At 37.6% G+C, this 20,483-nt stretch overlaps 3 protein-coding genes across 3 annotated transcripts; 2 read left to right on the plus strand and 1 right to left on the minus strand.

Moving 5' to 3' along the window:
• Positions 1-2,614: 2,614 nt before the first annotated feature.
• On the minus strand, positions 2,615-7,507 carry LOC103946669 (splicing factor, suppressor of white-apricot homolog). The gene is made up of 4 exons (XM_009357428.3): positions 7,068-7,507; positions 5,655-5,806; positions 4,396-5,208; positions 2,615-4,136 (listed from the first exon to the last, which is right to left on the minus strand). Exons 1-4 carry the CDS (start codon positions 7,354-7,356, stop codon positions 2,709-2,711), a joined length of 2,682 nt encoding a protein of 893 aa, XP_009355703.1. The 5' UTR covers positions 7,357-7,507; the 3' UTR covers positions 2,615-2,708.
• Positions 7,508-12,268: 4,761 nt separating this feature from the next.
• On the plus strand, positions 12,269-13,176 carry LOC103946796. The gene is made up of 2 exons (XM_009357592.2): positions 12,269-12,463; positions 12,722-13,176. The coding sequence occupies exons 1-2, from the start codon at positions 12,353-12,355 to the stop codon at positions 13,088-13,090; spliced, it is 480 nt and encodes a 159-aa protein (XP_009355867.1). The 5' UTR covers positions 12,269-12,352; the 3' UTR covers positions 13,091-13,176.
• A 6,322-nt stretch (positions 13,177-19,498) lies between these two features.
• Positions 19,499-19,987, plus strand: LOC103946670 (stigma-specific STIG1-like protein 1). Its single transcript, XM_009357429.3, has one exon. The coding sequence runs from the start codon at positions 19,499-19,501 to the stop codon at positions 19,985-19,987; it is 489 nt and encodes a 162-aa protein (XP_009355704.1).
• The last annotated feature ends 496 nt before the right edge of the window (positions 19,988-20,483 follow it).

Raw genomic sequence — 20,483 nt, forward strand, 5'->3', positions numbered from 1 at the left:
CTATTAGGACTTGTATTCCTTGGAGGAGAATGATTCTTCCATCCCTTATTACTATAAATAAAGGCACTGCGTAGGAGGAATAACATATCCTTTACACAACCCTACAAACACATCTCGCTCTCTAATCTCTCTCTGTTGCCACTCCTCTCTCCCTTGTCAAATAAAATAAACCACAACAGTTTGGTATTTTTCAATTACTTGATACTTTTATTTTTAATGTGTTTATGATTTTTTAATCTCACTCTTTGCCTATAGTAAACTATAAAAATAAATACATAAATAAATAAAACTTGATTTTTTAAAATTTATATAGAATAATAATACAATATATACATACACACTATGTCTATTGTATTTCATAGTAAGTTTTTAGTAATTTAAAAAGTTAAAATCATCAAAATAACTTTTTTCTTAGCGTGTCGAAACAAGTTACCCACATGTCACCTTCGTGTAAACCTGTTAAGGATCATTTATTAATGGGTTATTATCGTTTGACCTAGACCTGTAAACGGATCGGGTTTATCGAATTTGGGTCGAGTTCAGTCTGATTTGTTAAGCTAACGGATCACCTGAACTCAACCCCGTTAATTAATAAGTTACCCGTTTCACCTGTTAACATTTTTTTTTTTTTTGTTTAGCATTCCAATTCAATTACACATTAACTGCAAGGATGTATAAAAGGATGATGAGTTGAATATCTAGTGAAAAGGGTACAGACTTTGATATATAGTAAAGGGGGTGCATATCTAAAAGGGTGCTGACTTGGATATGTAAACCTACAAGGATAAATGAGATAATAAGTACAAAATTTCTACAGGAAGATCAAAGAAGTACAACGTTTGGATGAACATGTAAAGCAACTAATCATCTCTCTGTTAATCACGTATAGATACAGAGATTGTAGACTCGTAGTTCTATTTAAGCAAGAGTAAAGTATTAAATGAGAAACATGCAAAGCAAGCAGAAGCATAAGGCTGAATGCAATTAAACAAGCAGAATCTTATATTACTTACAGTTTAGAAAGGAAAGACTAATTGAGTCTAAATTTCAGTAACATAAATGGTACAACAAAAAAACTCGAAAATGGAGAGAAAATAAAAGATTGGAGAGAAACCAAAGAGCGAGAAAGAGCCAAAGGCCTGAAGCAAGGGGGACGAAAGAGTAGAGAGCCAAAAGCAAAGAGTGAGTGGCACAGTGCAAAACGAGAATCATCAGAGTTTTTTTTTTTTTTCGTTAAGATTTTATTGAAATTACTCAAACATCCTTAACTAACGGATGCTAATGGGTCTAGTGGGTTGACCCAAAGTGACCCGTTATTTAACGGGTTGTTAATAGGTTCACCCATTAGTGACCCAACCCATTAAGCATTCACTCAAATACTAATATTAACGGGTCGGGTCTGGTCGGATCCAAAATGTCAGGTCTGGTGTGACTCGATAACAACCCAATTAGTTATCGTGTTAACTCAAAAATCGTTATTTTCGTATCATTTACGTATCGTGTCAACGAATCGTGTAAGAAATTGTCAGGTTTTTATGATCAAGAGAGCTTTTTTTTATTTTTTTATGAGGTGATAGGTTTGGTTTAGAAAGTGGAACTTCGCTTTGAATTTACACTTTACAACATACGTACGTGCTTCAACTTCAATAGGACACAATTAATCAACTTTGGTTAGTGTTTAATCATAAGGAATGACTAATTGAATTTCAATTATTTTAACACTAATCTTTTAACTTAGGGAATTGTTATTAACACTCTAAGAATCTCATTCTACACTCCAATATTTCTATATTTGGAAAGAAAAATACATTTGTGAGAATCGTAGAATGAAATTTTTGGAATGTCAATAACACTTCCCTTAACCTATTATATTTCTAATATAAGTGAAAGGAAAAAGAGATAGAATTTACATTAATCAAGTTAAGGTCGACTAAGATTCCACACAAGGGCAAAACAATACGAAGCAAAACACCCTTGATTCTGAATGTTTTTATAAGAAAGTAAATTGGGTTGTTATGGGCCATGGCAGTGTGCCCCCTGTGTTGCAAAGTTTGAATTCTCGTTTCTATAATTTAGATTAAATTTTAGAAATACAACTTCAAAGACAAAATGTTAGGAATGTTAGGAGTGTTCCTGCAATGAACTTGGTTAAAACCATGTGATGGACGACAAATTCCATCTATTTGCTTCACCACCGTGTCTACAGAAACGGCCTAACGACATGTCACCCACTTCATTTTTATGAGAAAGATCTCATATTCGAGGCCCAAACCGTTTTTTAGAGTACGAAGTAATTTTTCTTCAACAGTTCAGAACTACTAACTAGTTAAGAAAATAAATGATAAAGATTGATTCTTATAAAATAAACTGTTATACCCTACAAATCGAACAACGAAGAATGTTTAAAAAGTCAAAGTACTTGGTAGACTAGATTACCGCGGACAAACCCTAAACCAGGGGAGCTAGTCTCAGTTTGGACGAAATGGGAAATTTTGGTCTATTAACTAAAACTCTCTAAGATTTGGCATCTGGATTTTGATAGATGCAGAGCACTCGTTCTTGAGGCTAATGAAATGTGGAGCATGGTTCGTCTTCTGCAGTTGGAACTTGGAAATAATTAACTGATACTAGCATTAAAGATAGAGATACAATCGTGACAAACTCATAACTGTTCTTACAACAAAAGAAAAACTGGAACGGTGCCCTTTCTACAAAGTTGACATCAACATAGCACGGATTTTAGCTCTAAGTTCATCGGAAACCTCTGTTGGTTGCGAAGTCTGCGATGAAGCTCTTCCGTTTTGATTTGATTCCAAAATATCAATGGAAGCTTCCCTACTAGCATGAGCACCCTCACTAGCTCTTGATTGATCTGACTTTGTATAGATCTCGCCTTCTTCTAACTCTGCTCCTTTTTCAGACACAAGTTTCCTGTGCTTTACAGATCTGCTGCGGTGGTTATGTTCATCTTCAGAGGAGTTGCTGTGCTTGTGCCGGCGCCTATAAAGCTGGTGCTCATCCTCAGAAGAGTCACTATGCCTATCCCTACGTCGAGAATTCCGATGCTCATCATCAGAGCGATCGTGATTGCGCCTTTTTTGAGGCTGATGTTCATCATCAGAGCTATTTCTCTTATGCCTACGCCGTGAGTGCCGATGCTTCTCGTCATCAGAACTGTCATACTTATGACGTCTTTTATGCTTATGCCTGTCCCTACTGTGTTCTGAAGAATGATGAGACCGATGCTTCTTCCTAGAGTTCTTGTGACCCTTTTTATCTTCTTCCTCTTTCTCTTGTTGCAAATCATTGTCAAGTTCATCTTCTCCTTCATACCTTTTGGAACGGTAGCTCCTCTTTGAACGCCGCTCATTACATTCATCAGCAAAAAATTTCTTCTGCAACTCCTCAACCTTATCTGAAATATCAGCTTCTAATGGAACTGAACTGCCTTCCCTTTCTTTGACTGAAAGATTTACATTACCTGATGAGGAAAGCCCTGATTCTGGTGGTTCAACCGATAAGCCACGCAATGATTCATTTTTCAACGGTGCAGATCCACTTTTTATCATAGCTGCAAACATCTTTGCTCGTTTCAATCTCTCCGCTTTCAACTTCTGCTCTCTGGTCAAGGATGCTTCTGAGGAGTCTGCCTCATTTGCAGCTGCAAGAGCAGCCGTCTCAGCAATGGCCTTGGCAACAGGGACAGGAACGTGAGGCTCCCCAGAATAATTTGCCTTTTGAACAGAAGTGTGAAGTTGAGATGTATGTAGACTCCCGGAGCTCAAATTTTGCCCACCCTCACTGCTAGGAGGTTGACCTATACCACTTGATGACTTTGGGAACATCTCTAAACCTGGATTCTTATTGCCTCTTGTGGCTGCCTGGAGAATAGCTGCAACCGCATCCAGGCTGACTCCAGACTGACCCTCGTTAGCTTTGGGAGGTGGACCATTTCCATCCTTCTTTGAGCTGCCGATTACCATCTTAAATTTCTCTTTCCTGTCATAATCAAATGGCAAATCATGACCAGCAGATTCTGAAGAGACATTATCACCTTCTGCAGCAGCTTTACTGTCCACTACATGCCCCACAGACTCATGCTTCTCAGGAACCAAGCCCTTGCCAGATACCTTGGACTGCAGAGAAAGGGCCAGTCATAAATATCAGTAATGTGAAACATTGGACCATCATTCAGCCAGAGTCTATAAAACAAAGGACACAAAATTTCACAAATTAGATATAACCTTTATATGCATTTAAAAATATAAAAAAAAAGCATCATAAGGCAATTTAAGAACAGGTAGAAAAAGGCACTCAAAACTCTTATATTCTTAACAAAGATAATCAAATAGCACAAAATCTTTAAAGAAATTACTAGTTTCTGCAGATACGCACCTCCTGGGCTTTTTGAAGAACTTTTAAATAGTAAGGATGATACTGGTTAGATGGCTGAAGGAACAGAAACCTTCCCTGTTTACAGTTCTGCTCAATCAAAATAGCTTCAAATTCTCTACCATTTTTTAGTATGAACTCAACTATTTTATCAACCACTCTCTTTTGATCAGCTGGTGGCTCCAAAATGGGTAGTTCAACCTTGGATGTGCTAGGCATAGCAGGAGCTCGTGAGTCATTGGCAGCAGTAGATAGTGATCCCGTGGCACCATCTTCTTTCTTCATACCACTAATAGCTCCACCTTTAACTGTGGTAATGCTGCGATTATGTTTTATGACATTAACTTTCTCTTTCTTGGGAATACATGGACTCGTAGAAACAACATCAGTTTTCCCAGCTACATTTCCAGAAGATTCTAGGTGTTCTGATACACGAGGAACAGATGCACTGGCAGAATTAATAGCTTCATCAGACTTGAGTTTTCTCAATTCAGGTGCATCCTCAATTATACCATCGTCATCCTCTCCAGAACCATATACAGAACCAAGCAAAGATAACGCACCACCTGTTTGATCAAGTCCACTGTCAGCTCTCTTCTCTTCAAGTAGAGGCTTTCCATCAGAGTCACACTCCAATAGTTCTTGGTGATTGACGAGAAACCTAAAGTACGCATGAAGGTAATGGTCAGGCATCAAGAATCCGAACGTAGGATTGTCTCCCTGTTTCACCCTCAAAATAATTTCTGACTGCCCACCATGCTTGGCAACGAATAAAGCAGTTCTTGCAATGATCTGATGTACCTTTTCTGTTGGAGGCTGAGGGGAAAAACAGAAGGAAAGAAAAAAATCAACACACAGCAATATTCCACAAATGCAGATATCACCTCAAGAGCAAAAACGAAGTAAGTAGCATAGTAATAAACCCAAGATAAACCCTCGGAACCTCATATATTCCAGATAACCATAAGGATCAAGAAACATAACTCGAACAAGATATATTTCTTCCAGTTTGTCAGTTTGTGAGAAGCAGTAAAGATTCAATACATTTCTACAATCCTAATCCCACCTGCACAGCCCCTTGTGTCACAAGAACTGCATGCCTTCTCCGAGTATCTGAAACTTAGACATGGTAAGCCTTAGAAGAACACATGCACCCTAGCAATTATCATCTGGCCACATTTGTTAACTATCAAACAAACAATAATATCCAGGTCATGTGAAATTTTACACTGACAAATAAGAAACACGAGAGGTATACTTACAAGGTTTTGACTTAAGATATCTGGCACTGGAAAGGCTGGGTGGAAAACAGGCTCAGGATCATTATTCTTCTGCACAGTGAATTCATCTAGGTTTCCATATGAGAATCCAACAGAATGATAGCGACCAGCCTCTGCCTGCTCTGGTTCTTTACCTATATCAAGACATAAAGATTTAATAATCAAAATCATTCTTACACACATCAATTTTACCCAAAGCTGACATTAAAATACCAAGCCGGGAAAATATAAATAAATGAGAGACTACAGTTAGAGAGGAATATTCTTACTTGTGTCTCTGATAAATGCAACTGTTGCAAACTATGTCCCATCCTACAAACTGAAAAAATAATGCAAAAAACAAAACATTGATAGAATGAAGAGACCAAACATGTCTCTCGATAATAGTCTTAAACTATTGCTCCCTCCTTTCCCCCTCCCCCCAACCCAAGCAAACAAGGAATGAGATGAACACCCTCAGGGATCTGACCCAATTCCAACTTCCATAAAAAAACAAGAGTTCCATCGCATCGAGACCTTAAGGTCCAAGTGGATCATATTCCCAATTCTGGGGGGTTTGTGCATTCCACAGTTTTCCATTAAAGAACCAACCCTCTCCATTTCAGTACAAATGAAGACGTCCTCTTTGTTCTACTCAAACAGATCATTTCAATAAATATCATCGATCTAACAAACATACAGTGCAGTACTCTAATGGTTACACAACCGACCACAAACTAACCTCCAAACCATTGAATAATAGCCAACCCAAAAGACGCCACTACCAAAATCTACATTTCCTTTAATCCTAAGTTTTGTAAATTTCATAACTCCATTTTACTCTGCACTCATTTTCAAACACTGATACTTCTTCCTAATACAAAGTCCACACTTATTCAATCACCATTCATTGTTCCACTGTTTAGTAATTGTTTGCAAAATAATGAAATGTTTAACACTCATAACCTACACCACTTAACAACCCTTTCTTTGCTCTTCTTAGGCAGATCAATCTGCATGTATTCATGTCCCAAACAAGTACTTTGTAGGTATTCCTGAATTCGAGTTAAAACCAGATTACCAGGACACACATAAAAGCCTACTCCATTCAATCTTTTAATAAAAACCTTGTGAAGCACAAATCAGGGCGACAATATGGAACCTTAATCTACTAAAGCCTACAACTAACGCAACAATTTCACTTCAGCTAATTTGACATCCCTTTGAACAAAAGGTCATTAACCATTAAATTTTAATTCTTTTTCTTTCATTTTCCCATAAACCAAATAACATATATACGTATATATATAGTAACAAATCCAGAATACCAAATCTATTGATTTGCGAATCCATCAGAAATCATACTATATTCAATACAAAGTTTAATAAATTTTAACTGAGGGATTAACAATTTACCTTGTTCTTGTTCCTGTTCTTCGGACGGCAACGGCAAATCGAGGTAGCGCTCCTCATCGAGCTCCGACTCGAGCGAGGCATCGTGGTAAGGCGGCGGCGAAGAGGATGAGCGCGTGAGATGTCGCCGGCGCGTGCGAGGGGGCATAGGGTTGGGGAGGAGGTGGCGAACATCGTAGCGGTCGATGAAGAGCGAGTTCCACTCGACGAGGGCGTCGGGTGAGTTGACGAACGAGGCGTTGTTGTCGTCGTCGAAGAGAAGCGCGTGGCGGCCCACCACCTCCATGTCCATCTCGCTACGACCGTCCAATTTGAACGGAATTGTCACTAAAACAGAGAGAGAGCGGAGATGCGGATTAAGGATTTAGCAAACTGCGAGAAACCCTAATTGTGATTTTTTTCAAGGGCTGCGATTCGACAAAGGGAAAGCATAGAATGTCAGCAAGCCGACCGGACTAGAATTGGGTTGCGGTTCAGTTTTATCGGGTATGACCCCAACCAACCCGACCGGACTCGAATTGGGTTCAAGATTGTTAATTCTTTTTTTGGGTGAGTTTTAAAGAAAATGGCTTCACAGTTCACACAATGCATCAAAAATCACTTAATGAAACTTTATGAATAAGGACAAAAATAAGGGAGTAGTATTATAATTAAGTTAAAATTTGATGGTAATGACAATTGTTTCTTTATAAAATTTAGCTATGAAAAAATAGTTGCTTGTTTTATGAAGAAATAGTTGTCGTTGCTACCAAACTTAATTACGATAGTGTCACTACCTCTTATCTTTACGATTAAATAATTTTGTTAGTTGTTTTGGTTAAAAAAATTATGAAGCTTTTTCATTAGATATCTAGCTAAAGAAAACAAGACTACCATATATGTCCTCGATCTCATGCTTTTACAAGTTTGATCAAACTTCCACCTAATAAAATGGCTTCAACCCTTGTTTTCTTTTAACTAGATTTGGAAAATGATTTCAACAAACATGTTTTGCTCTCCATGTGACTCCATAAATTTAATTGTCGATTGTAGATATATGTGGTTAGTGCTCATACACGACTTCCTCGTCTCTATCAGATTGGAGCAAATTGATGATATTTCCCGACTTAGCTGCCAAATAGAGCAGACAAAGCAATTAAGATAATCAATGGAGAAAATGAATCTTGTATATGATTTTATGTCCAAGAAACAAAAGACCTAGAGGGCAAACAAATGTTTAGCCCACTAGAGTTTCGTGTGCAGTCTGCTCATGACATTAAAAGGTAAATCTGTCATATTGAGTTAATAATTCATTGTCTTTCTCATATTCGATGTGGTTAATTTATATCTCCACATGATCCACCCAACCAATTCCAAAGCAAGTGGATTGGGCGGGTTCCACAGGATGGGATTAACAATCCAAAATTTATGTTATATTAGGCTCAAGTGATGTGAACGTAGTATTGTAGAGTCACTACTTGTTTCTTAAATTTTATTATACTCAAGTACAAATAAACAAGTGTGTTTAATAATTATTAAATTTTATGTATAATTCTATGTAACATATATGCATGTTTAAGAATGATTGACATTCGGGTTGGTCGGTTTTAATCAGACTAATAATACTTCAATCCAATCCAATCGAATACAACTCACCTAGTAAGCGATTGGTCGGGTTTTTACCCGCAACTACATCTTCGAAGTTTACAACTCAACCCAAACCAACCAAATGTTTTCATGGTCTTTTTTATTGTGATGCATCATCACATGGGTACAAAGAAAACGAATGTGTGATTCATGTTGAATAATGTAATATATGTTGACACAAAAAAAAAAAAAAAAAAAAAAAGTAATATTTGTGTGTGCGTGATTCGTATGGTTTTGGGATTTAGCTTCTATACCGGGCAGCTTAATTCGTTGAGAAATTGAAGAAACATGTTTTCCGTACTTTAAAAGCCCGGGCCATGTACATAGCCAAATATGCAGCACAAGTATATGGGATTAATCAAGATTATATTTTGTGACTTCGAAGGTGATTAATCAAGATTTTAGGCCTCTAGAAGGAGATGGATCTTGACCTTCAAATCGTTGGAACCAATAAAAGTGGTACAATGTGCAAAACGATTTGAATATTCCTTGTATGGAGAACTGAGTCATGTAAATTATTGCGTTTCAAATATGGCATTTCACACACACACGCAGATAGATGAATATTTTATGCTATGTTGCTGTACAATACAAGTACATGTTGGTCAAAAGCTAATGCAAATAACCATAACCATCAGAAAGTCTAGTCGCAAGTGAAATTTGCGGGTTAATTAACATGGTTTGAAATTTGCAAGATTATAAATGCTCACAAATTATTATAATTTATTCTCTTTTCTTATGACTAGTACGAGTATGGTATTGTCGTAATATTAATTTTATATCAACTTGCGTGACACAAACATGACACTATTAATAGATAACACGAACACAAATGCGACTCAATTCTGCCCAAAGTTAATATATATACACTCATGCGTATAGGGACGGATTCACATAGGGACCCGGGTGGTCCCAAGACCCTTCAAATGCCGGGAGAAGTACTTGTGATTGACCATTAGGGACTCTCCGATGGGTTGGGTGGTGGTGATAGAGGTCCTTATCTCCATGGTCTCCATGGATATCCAGGTAGTAGGTTATAAACGAAGAAGAAGAGGTTTTAATTCTAGGGTGCGTTTATTGCATTGACTATCTCGGATGGTACGATTTTCAAGGACAATATAAGTTGGATTGGCTTAGAATACTAAGCTGGACTAACTTAGTTAAACGTTTAGTACTGTATTGGACTAATAATTAAGATAATGAAAATCAATGAAAATTGGACTGTATTTGAACAATCACAACAACGGAATTACATTCAACAACATCATAAACTAACCAACCCACAATCAGATCCTAAATTGCAAAATAGCCATAAGGGGAAATTGCAAATTAACTACATAATCCATTCCATATTCCAAATTTTAATCCAAAATTCCACATTTTAATTCAAACATTAATGAAATTTAATCCAAATTAGCAAAATTTAATCAAACCCTATTAATACAAACCTGATTAACAAGCTGGTAGAGCTAGAAGAGGGATTGGTGAAGGACATAGCGTGGAGTTGGACTTGTGGAGTAAGGCATTGCTACCCTTTTTGGAGTTGGAAATTCCTCTATCAAACTTTTGAAATCCAATCGTAAACTCGGTTGAAGAAGCTTGAGCAATCAACAATAGACATCCTTCTCTGAGCAATCTAGTTTTTGCAAATTCGAAAGCTTTGGAGAAGGAGGAGGACAAGGTAGTTGCTAAATCGGTTGATTACGAGCTGATGAAGAAGAAAAGCTTGGTGCTTCAATGGCGGCGAGTTGGGAGGCTCGACGAAGCGAAAACGAAGGCGAAGTGAAGACAAAGCAGACAAAGTGAAGCAGGTTTTGGCGAAGCGGTGGTCTTAGCAATCCTTTGCTTTATGAGCGGTCTAGTTAAGACCATCTAAAGAAGGAATTAGTCGAGACGAGTCCCTCACAATCTTATTAAAGATACTCCCTACAGGTAGCAAATATAGGACTATACTAACCCTTAGTCCAATTCTGTCTAAAGAAGCCTAGTGAAGGAAAACAAACACACCCCTATTTCTTTTTAAATGACATGACCAAAAGGATGTCATTTTGAGTCAAGTCAATTAAAAAAGATTTTAAAAAACTTCTCTTTATCTTATACACTACAAGCCCGAGAACCTCTTTTGCTTTTCCTAATGTTTAACTCCCAATTTAATTTAATTTACAAACCCAGAGGAGCACTGTTGATTTTGGCACATGTGAGCTTATTCTTGATTTATTCATATGAACTAAATTTGATAGAAAATAGAGATGTGAAGCTTTGGTGGATAAGGCTAAAACTCGTCTTTTAGGTTGGAAGGGTAAACTTCTCTCAATGGCTAATGATTCCAATTGGTGCAATCTGTTTATCAAAATTTGTTTCTCCATAGCTTCTCAATTTATAAATGGCCTATTTGCCTTTTAAAGCATCTTTCTACTTGCACAAAATTTTATATGGCCAAGGGACTTGGCTTCACAAAAACTAGTAACTGTTGATTGGAGTATGGTGTGTGGACTAGGGGTGGGTTCAAAAAACCGAAAACCGAAAAAAACCGAGAACCGAACCGGACCGAGACCGAAAAAAACCGAACCGAAAAAAAAATCGAACCGAAATTGTCAAACCGAACCGAACCGAATCTGACCGGTTCGGTTTCGGTTTTTGAGGCTCGGAAACCAAACCGAACCGAACCGAACCGATATATATATTATTTTTTTGAATATTTATAAATAGTTTAGTCATACAATCATAACAAAACAGAACCTGTTGCCAAGTTGGTTTCAGTGAAACTTTACAAGCATGGAGGCATGGGTTCGAACCCTCATGCCTCCAGGATTTGTGAGATTATTTTTAATTTTTTAAGTTGTTGTAACCCTAACCCTCCTCCTCCTTATTTTTCATTCCCCTGCCCTGGCCTCTTCTCTCTAGACTCTCGTTCCCTCCCTCTCTCTCTGAGACATGGTGGTGGCCTCGTCCTCATCGTTGTCCGATTCGGCCTCGGCCATCAGTCGTTCTGTTCTTCTCTCTGATCTGATTCTGTTTCTCTCTGTGTTACTTGATCTATGATTCTCTGTTACTGTCTATGATTCTGTTCATCTCAATCTTTCTCTCCCAAAGATTGACGATCGATCGGTTCCTTTTATTTTTTGATTTTTTTTGTGAATCTTTGATGTGATTTGGGTGTTTGATGTGTGGATCTGATGCGATATGTGTTTGATTTTTTGTGAACCTTCGACAGCGAGCAGGCGATGAGGGATGCGATCGAAGGCATGAACGGCCAGAACCTCGACGGCCGCAACATCACCGTCAACGAGGCTCAGTCTCGCGGATCCGGTGGTGGCGGTGGCGGAGGTGGCTACAGCCGCGGAGGAGTGCAAAGTCAGTCAATTACTGTTGATCGGCAAATGAAAAGATATGAGGTTCCGAGAATTGCATTTATAAACAAACTTGACCGAATGGGAGCAGATCCCTGGAAAGTTCTGAACCAGGTACATTTTGAAATCAACTAATCATGGAAATATCACAAAATTTGTGGTTTATTAATCGTTTTTCAGCAAGCGAACATAGAGCATTCAGTACTGTTTCCTTTGTCATTTTTACTGTTGTTTGATTTTTGTTTTCAGCTGATTAGGTACGAGTAGGACCACTCTACATCAAGGTGTCTTGTGTGTGAGTGGAAAGGGAAAATGTTGAAGCAAGTCTTTGGGAAGGTGTGGAATAAAGGGGTTTTTGTGTATGGAGGAAACAGAGCCATGCCTTGCTTGTATGTGCCCACGAGTGATATTCACAATGGACAGGTACATTCGAAATCCCAATTTCCGAGCACCCATTTGCGTTATATTCTTGAATTTGACATCACAAAGCCTTGCGTTAGTTTCAAACCAATGATTTTCTCTGAGAAAGACCTAAGAAAGTTAATAAAGATCTATGCTTGAACAAGGTTTGAACTTTTTTTTGTGCTTGGATGATGCCATGAAGATCTGCTAGCCATCTAATTTCTTTCCAGTAGAATTTTTCTGGTGATATCAACTGCCATCTGATTGTGCAATTTACAGGTTCATTGTGCACCGAGAAGTTTTTTCGGGGTAGAGGATTTCCTCGATGATGACAATAGCCGGCCATACACTTACCAGAAGGAGAAGAAGTCCAAAAATCCCACGAAACATATATCATTTAAACAGCGCACCATAGCCTACATGGAACCATTTACACTCGATGTGTTCATCTCAAAGCGGTTTGTGTCAGCCTCAATCACCCACAGGGTCACAACCAAGCAGGTTGCAAACTTGCAACTGCCGGTACCAACTGTGTTTGTCTTTGAAGAACTTTTTTCCATAACTGTGTTTGTCGGAATTTTCAGTTGTTTGATGATATTTGTAGGGTTTTCTTTTGAGAATGGCATCATGACTATGAAGAAGAAGTGACTTTGAATGTGAACTTTCATATTTCCATTTTTTTTTCAATTTTGGAGAAAAAAAAAAAAAAAAAAAACCGAAAAAAAACCGAAACCGAACCGAAAAAAACCGAAAAAAAATTGAACCGAACCGAAAAAAACCGAACCCAGCCCTAGTGTGGACCTAAGCATGAAGGTGGCCTTGGTCTTTGGGATTTAACTGCTTTGATTAGTTTTGGCTGGGATGTTTTACAATCTTCTTCTGTGTGGGGTTTATTTGCTCGTCAACGTTTCCCTCTTGCACCTTATAAAAAAACAAGATATCTATTTACGGTCTTTTATGTGGCATGGGTTGAAGCATGTTTTGCCTATTCTGAATAATAATAGTTGTTGGGTTATTGGGGATGGGAAGTCAGTTTCCTTTTGGTTTGACAAATGGTTGGATAACCTAATTAATTGGCTCTTTACTATCTTCGATCATTGTACCTACAGTTCTTCCTAGGGTTTCAAATGTTATTGAAGCTCAAAGTTGGTATTTGCCAGATTATTTTGTAAATTTATTTCCTTCAGTAGTGCAGCAGATTCTACATTTACCTTTGCCTTTAAATGTAGAGGATGACCAATTGATCTGGGAGCCTACATCTACTGGAAAATTTTCCTTTTCTTCTGACTACCATCTTATTCGACGAAAACATAGTGATTGTGCTTGGGCTAAGGTTATTTGGCGACATTTTATACCACCTCGGCTGTCTATTTTGGTTTGGTGGCTTCTTCATGACAAACTTCCTACTGAAGGTGCACTTCAGCGATGGGGTATTTCTTTGGCATCTATTTGTTGTTTATGTCATAATTATGAGGAATCTACTGTTCATCTTTTCTTCGGTTTTTGGATATCTATGTAGCTTTGGAGGTGGCTAGCATGTCAATTTGGTACCTCTTTGGCTTTTTCAGATTCTCTGGTTGTTTTTTGGGATGCCTACGTACGTAAGCCATTTTCCCAACAGTTGCACAATATCTGGATTTTTGTGGGTCTTTCTACTCTTTCAGCTATTTGGAAAGCTTGAAATAAGTTCATTTTTAGGGTCGCCCAATCTATTTTTGCCGTCTTTGCATGTCTATCAATTCTGGGATCTTTCATGGTGGAAAGTTTATTCTTGATTATTCTCAAGGTTTTGACACTTGTATCATTTCTTCTTTGGGGATCCAGCTTATCCTTCGCAAAGTGCCAACTATTCTTCCTATGCTTTGGTCTTCTCCTTGGCTTCCTTGGATTAAACTTAATACAGATGGTTTATCCAAAGGAAACCCGATCATGCAGCTTATGGATGAGTTTTCATGGATAGTTATGGTCAATTTCTTAGTGGCTTCTGCCAAGGGATTGGTCATCGCAACTCTTTCTTTGCAAAATTATCAGCAATTATTATTGATGTAAAGTTTGCATATCAGCAGGGATGGCATTGCCTTTGGTTGGAAAGTGACTCTTCTAGTGTTATTTCTGCTCTCCAATTGACTGATTTTGATTCTCTTTGGCCTCTTAGTACGCAATGGTCTATTTGTTTAGATCGCATTCGGAAGATGACTTTCTACGCCTCTCACATATATAGCGAATGAAATGTTGTTGCGGACAATTTTGCTAATATGGGCTTGTCTTCTCTAACTTTAGTATGGCATGATTCCCCTCCTTTGGCAGCTCATGCTGCTTTGTTTTTAGACTATGCTGACTTTCCTAGCTACCGTTTCTCAAATTAATCTGTATATCGGCATACATGTTTGACTCACTTTCTTGTTCTTTTTTTTTTCTTAACCTTGTGATGTTGCTTAATCTGTTTTGCAGGTTTAGAATTTTACATTTGGTTTTAGAGGGGTTAGGTTTAATCTCCCCCCTATTTTTCTTGTATCTTTATTGTTTGTGTTTCTAGAAGGGTAAGGTTTATGTCCCTCCTTCTTTTTCATGTACTTTTTATCCATTTTTCTTGTATTATGAGGGGTTAGGTTTATGTCCCCCCGTAACTAGGTGTAACTTTTTTTTCGTTATCAATAAAATTCCCTTCATACCGTTGAGCTTTCATCAAAAAAAAAAAAAAAAAAAAAAACTAATTATGTGTAGAAAGATGGTCAATGTTGGAACTTTTAGAACTTCAACATTCGGATCACCTGGCATTGGAATTCTTGATCTGCCAATGCATATGTACTTCAAAATAATTAATTAGAATACCTAGACACACACACACACACACACACATACACACACATAATATATAATGTCGGCTATTTTTAGCTATAACGTATGTAGTATTTACCAAGTCTTACTTTACCTGTTACACTATATTGTCTCACTTTACCATCTATGCTCTTCCTCTGTATCCCACTTTACCAATGCACTATATATTGTCTCACTTTACCACATGCGGTCTTCCTCCGTGTCCCACTTAACCCTTACACTTTATATTGTCTCCCTTTAACACCTACACTCATCATCGATGTCCCACTTTACTCTACTCCATCAAATAAGCTAAAAGGTCTGTTGATTGTGCTGATGTGGCATAGACAATTTAGTTCTTTCAACTACGTTGGTTGTGTGACATGTGACATGACATGTTAGTGGAACCCAAATTACAACAAAATTAGCCTTTTATGATACACATAAAACATTTGCGACACACAGTGAGCGTGCCATAAAAACTCATGCTGCAAAAGGCCTATTTCATTTATGGCATGCATTTGCACGCAATTAATTATGTTAATTTGCAATCACGACACTAAATAGTGCGTCATAAAAGGCAGTATGCTACCTATTTAAGGCATCAAATGCACACCATATTTTCTATTTAATTTTTTTTTAATATTAGTTAATTCTCTGCTTATCTAACTTTATATAAATATATGTTAAACCATCTGTCACATCCTGGCTTGGGGTCCACCACATCCCGGGCTCGACTCCACCACCGTAACACGATATTTTCCGCTTTGGGCCCCTACCACACCCTCATGATTTTGTTTCTAGGAACTCACACGAGAACTTCCCAGTGGGTCACCCATCATGGGATTGTTCTCGTGCGCTACTCACTTAACTTCAGAGTTCCGATGGAACCCGAAGCCAGTGAGCTCCCAAAAAGCCTCGTGCTAGGTAGGGATGAGAATATATATATAAGGATCACTCCCCTGGGCAATGTGGGATCTTACAATCCACCCCCCCTTAGGGGCCCGATGTCCTCGTCGGCACACCACGGCCAGGGTTAAGCTTTGATACCAAACTATCACATCCCCACCCGGGCCCCAACACATCCCAGGCTCGACTCCACTACCGTAGCACAATATTGTCCGTTTTGGGCCCCTACCACACCCTCACAGTTTTGTTTCTGGGAACTCACACGAGAACTTCCCAGCGGGTCACCCATTATGGGATTGCTCTCGTGCGCTACTCGCTTAACTTCGGAGTTTCGACGGAACCCGAAGCTAGTGAGCTCCCAAAAGGCCTCATGCTAGGTAGGGATGGGAATATACATATAAGGATCACTCCCCTAGGCGATGTGGGATCTTACACCATCTCCAAAAGAAATATCAAATTATAAGAGTCAAATAACAATTGATGACTGATGTGGCAATCTGAAGTTATTTGTCAAATTTTATATTTCTTCAACGAATTATGAAATGTTATTTTCTTATTTAAATAGAGCTTTAAATGATTGTAATTATAAAAAAATGTTGATACAAAAATTTTATTGGCTGAAATGTTATTGGAATAAGGAGCCCATCATTAAAATGAATTAAAAAAAAAATTAGACATTAATGTCAAATTTGACTCCTTATTACAAAGCCTTCAAATCTAGTCAATACATAACATTTCGATTGGATAGATTCTTGATGTCAAATATGCACAGTGGTATTCTATGTAATATTTTAATATCTTCTTTGGAGATACTCTTACACATTTTGTTTTAATAATAGAACAATTGCAATTATAAATTAACAAATCTCAAGTACAAACTTATATTAGGCAGCCTAGAAAGCCAGCAACTTGGCGTCATCCACCAGAGGTCGAACGCTAAAAAATCTTCACTGTACTCCGCTGTAAGTACTGTACCTGAATTGCTTTCCACGAAAAGGAATCCTCTTGAGATCCCTTCTACCAAGTCCTCATGGCCCACCAATCCGGATCCTTGAAATTTGATCAAACGGCTAAATTTATTATAATTTTTAATAGGACCTCCTGTTTTTAACCGTTGGATCAAATTTCAAATGACTGAATTAGTGGATCATGAGGATTTGATGGAAGGGATCTGGAGAGGATCCATTTCCGTTTTCCACAACCACACAGGTCAAGCCTATATCATATACAAATTGTAGCCTAAACACAATGCTATTCTAGATACAAAAAAAATAAAAAACATAATAATCAATTGTAAAATAAATTCTTGTTGAAAGTTGAAACTATAACTCTATTTCAAATTCAAAATCTCTATTTGAAATTTCAAAATATAGAAGTTTATAAGAATGTAACTGTAACCTAACTAAAATAATTTAAATTCATATTGTCAATATTGAAGGGAATGTCATCAAACTTCTCATTTGAATATTATTGTTTCAGCTTCTCAGCTTACTTCTCATCATGTAATGTTGCACGATAATTGAAACTATCTGTTTTTTAAGTCACCTTTTGAATAGTTTTTTTTTTTTTTTGTTGAACAAACGATATTATCTACATTAAGGGGGTGAAGGGTGGAGGATTTGGCTAAGCCTCACAATGGGCTAGCAATAATGTTGTTCGAATTTGTTTTTAGCAAGAATTGAATCTAAGACCTCTTATTTACAAGTAAAAAAAAAAAAATCATTAGACCGTAATACTAAGTGACAGTCACCCTTTAAATAGTTGAGTTTCTATGAATATATGTAAGCTCAATACAAACATAGTTTCTCTTTTTGGTGGCAAGACAAAACATATTTTAACATGGCAAAAACCTACAAAAAGGGAGAAATAAAAAGTAAAAGAATCGACCACATACAATTTGGGACTTGCGTTTCAAAAAAAAAAAAAAAAATTAAGGCTTGAAGATATCAAAGAATATGATTGGACTAGCTAACTTGTCTTTACTACAAGAAACGTGAGGCTTCCATAGGTTTAATGTTTTAGATTTAGGAAATTGTATTGGAGCTTGCATGTTCCTTGAAAAGACTTACATGCGTATGTGGAACGAATTCATCGTCATTATAACATCTCGATCTAATAATTCAATATCGTATATAAGTTTTTACTTACATAATATTGTATTAATAAATCAAGTTATCACTAAACCTATACTCCTTAGCTGATCGCTTTGCAAGCGAGCTATATATCTAGCTAGCTACTATAGGTATCTTCCACAATTCTTCGTTGTAAACCAGAAGATTCATGAATAACGAAACAACCTTGATGATGAACTCGTAGACAACAATCAAAACACATGATTTTAAAAACAGGAAATAATAAATTATGTGAAAATTTTCCGTCAACTGCCGTTATAATTTCATTATAATCACGGAATAAACGCGGGTAGAAATATTAAGCCTTGAGAGCTAGTTAACTTGTATAATTGCATTAACACAAGTTTAATTTTTTGATAAATAATAATAATCAGCTGTATATGTACGCAGACGTTCTTAAAGCTAAAGTTAAAGTCCAAAAGGACGCGTCACAACATAACATTTAGACGATCTGTGTTGCTTCGTTGTGTTATATCATTTCATTAATGGCCAATCCCCTTTGCTTCCCCTCCCAGCATGCCTAAATTTGTTCAGGTCAGCTCACTTGTGGCAGCACATTACCGCCGGGGCACCACCACGGTCAAAGGGGATCAAGGGTAGTTAATTGTCATGACTGCCCTTTGACTTGTATGGTTGTGGCATTTGCAGAATGAGATCACTTGGATGTGAAGAAGAATGCTAGAGAGCATAGGTTGATCTTAATTTTGAACCACACTAGCTTGGACAAGAAATTTTTGTATGTACATGTAACACAGTGGCATGTAGGTAACCAATTTAATTATACTTTAAGATATGCATTATATGACAAATAAATTCAATAATTACACTAGTTTAATTCTTAATAAACATCGATCATTTGTCACATTAATAAGTATGGTTCAAAATATGCAAGTACATTGCCTTATTCAAAATGAAGAGTGCCCAAATCAATGAAGTTTCTTTAAGAAGTAATACTAGTATATGCCCTAGGGCCTAGAATTCGACCGCACTCTTTGCATCACATAACCACGCTTTTACCACCTTTCCCGCGTCAACCCCTCTCTTGCTGGCTATTATAAACCCTAAGTATTCCACCCCACCATCTTCCCCACACCCCCCCCCCCTCTCTCTCTCTCTCTCTCTCTCTCTCTCTCTCTCTCTCTCTCTCTCTCTCAGCCACACAACCGCAAACACACAAACACAAAGAAGAGACAAAGCCATGGAGGTCATCAAGATTATATTGATCATAGCAACAACCATGGCTTTGTCTATCACTCTCATGACCGTGAAAAGGGTCAGTCATGGAGTAGAAGAAGGAAAAACCCCTTTCACCGACTCATGGAAAGAACAACAGGAGGTCGATGAAAACACCTTGCTACTGCCTTCGAAGAGGGTGAGTCGTTTCCTAGCTGAAAAGGATCTGGTTGACAGAAACCCTAGAGCAGCTGACCATTGCCACAAAGACAATGAGGTATGTGCCTACACACCACCGGGCTACAAGAACTCGACGTGTTGCAACAACAAGTGCCTGGACTTGTCCGAGGACAAGCACAACTGTGGTGCATGCAAGAAGAAGTGCAAGTACACTGAATCGTGTTGTAGGGGGGGTTGCGTGGACACAAATTATGACAAGAGGCATTGTGGCCAATGCAACAGTCCCTGCAAGTTGGGGCAGTTCTGTGTGTATGGTCTTTGCAATTATGCGTGATTAAGGTGATCCATAATTTGATTTGATTATGCAATAAAAACCACAATAAAAAAAAAATTGGTGTTTCTCAATTAATTATATATAATTATACAGTCTTTGAGTGTTTTCTCTGAATGTAATGATCGATGTTATAACTTTATTTAAGAATTTTAAAATGTGATGAGCTTGGAATTAATCAATAGCATTTATATTATATACTTCTACATTTTTTGTTAGAGAGCTGATGTATTGCTAATTACAGTCTACATATGGAGACACTGTAAAGTTTGCTTCTTGAATATAATATGGGATTCCTTTGGTGTCCATGGTTTTGTTAATTCCTTTCTATGCAACATTTTCCTTTGTTAATTAATAGGTGACTTAATTTTATTTTTTACATGTATAATTTCAAAACTAATTTACCCCGCCTCCATCCCTAACCAATGTCTTAAAACTGAGGCACCTTTCATTTGAATCTCCTTGTTTCTCTATTAGCTTTTGAGGTTTTCGTGTTCTG

The sequence above is a fragment of a genome, unplaced genomic scaffold (genome assembly GCF_019419815.1).
Source record: "Pyrus x bretschneideri cultivar Hongxiangsu unplaced genomic scaffold, Pyrus_bretschneideri_v1 Contig38, whole genome shotgun sequence".
Lineage (NCBI taxonomy): Eukaryota > Viridiplantae > Streptophyta > Magnoliopsida > Rosales > Rosaceae > Pyrus > Pyrus x bretschneideri.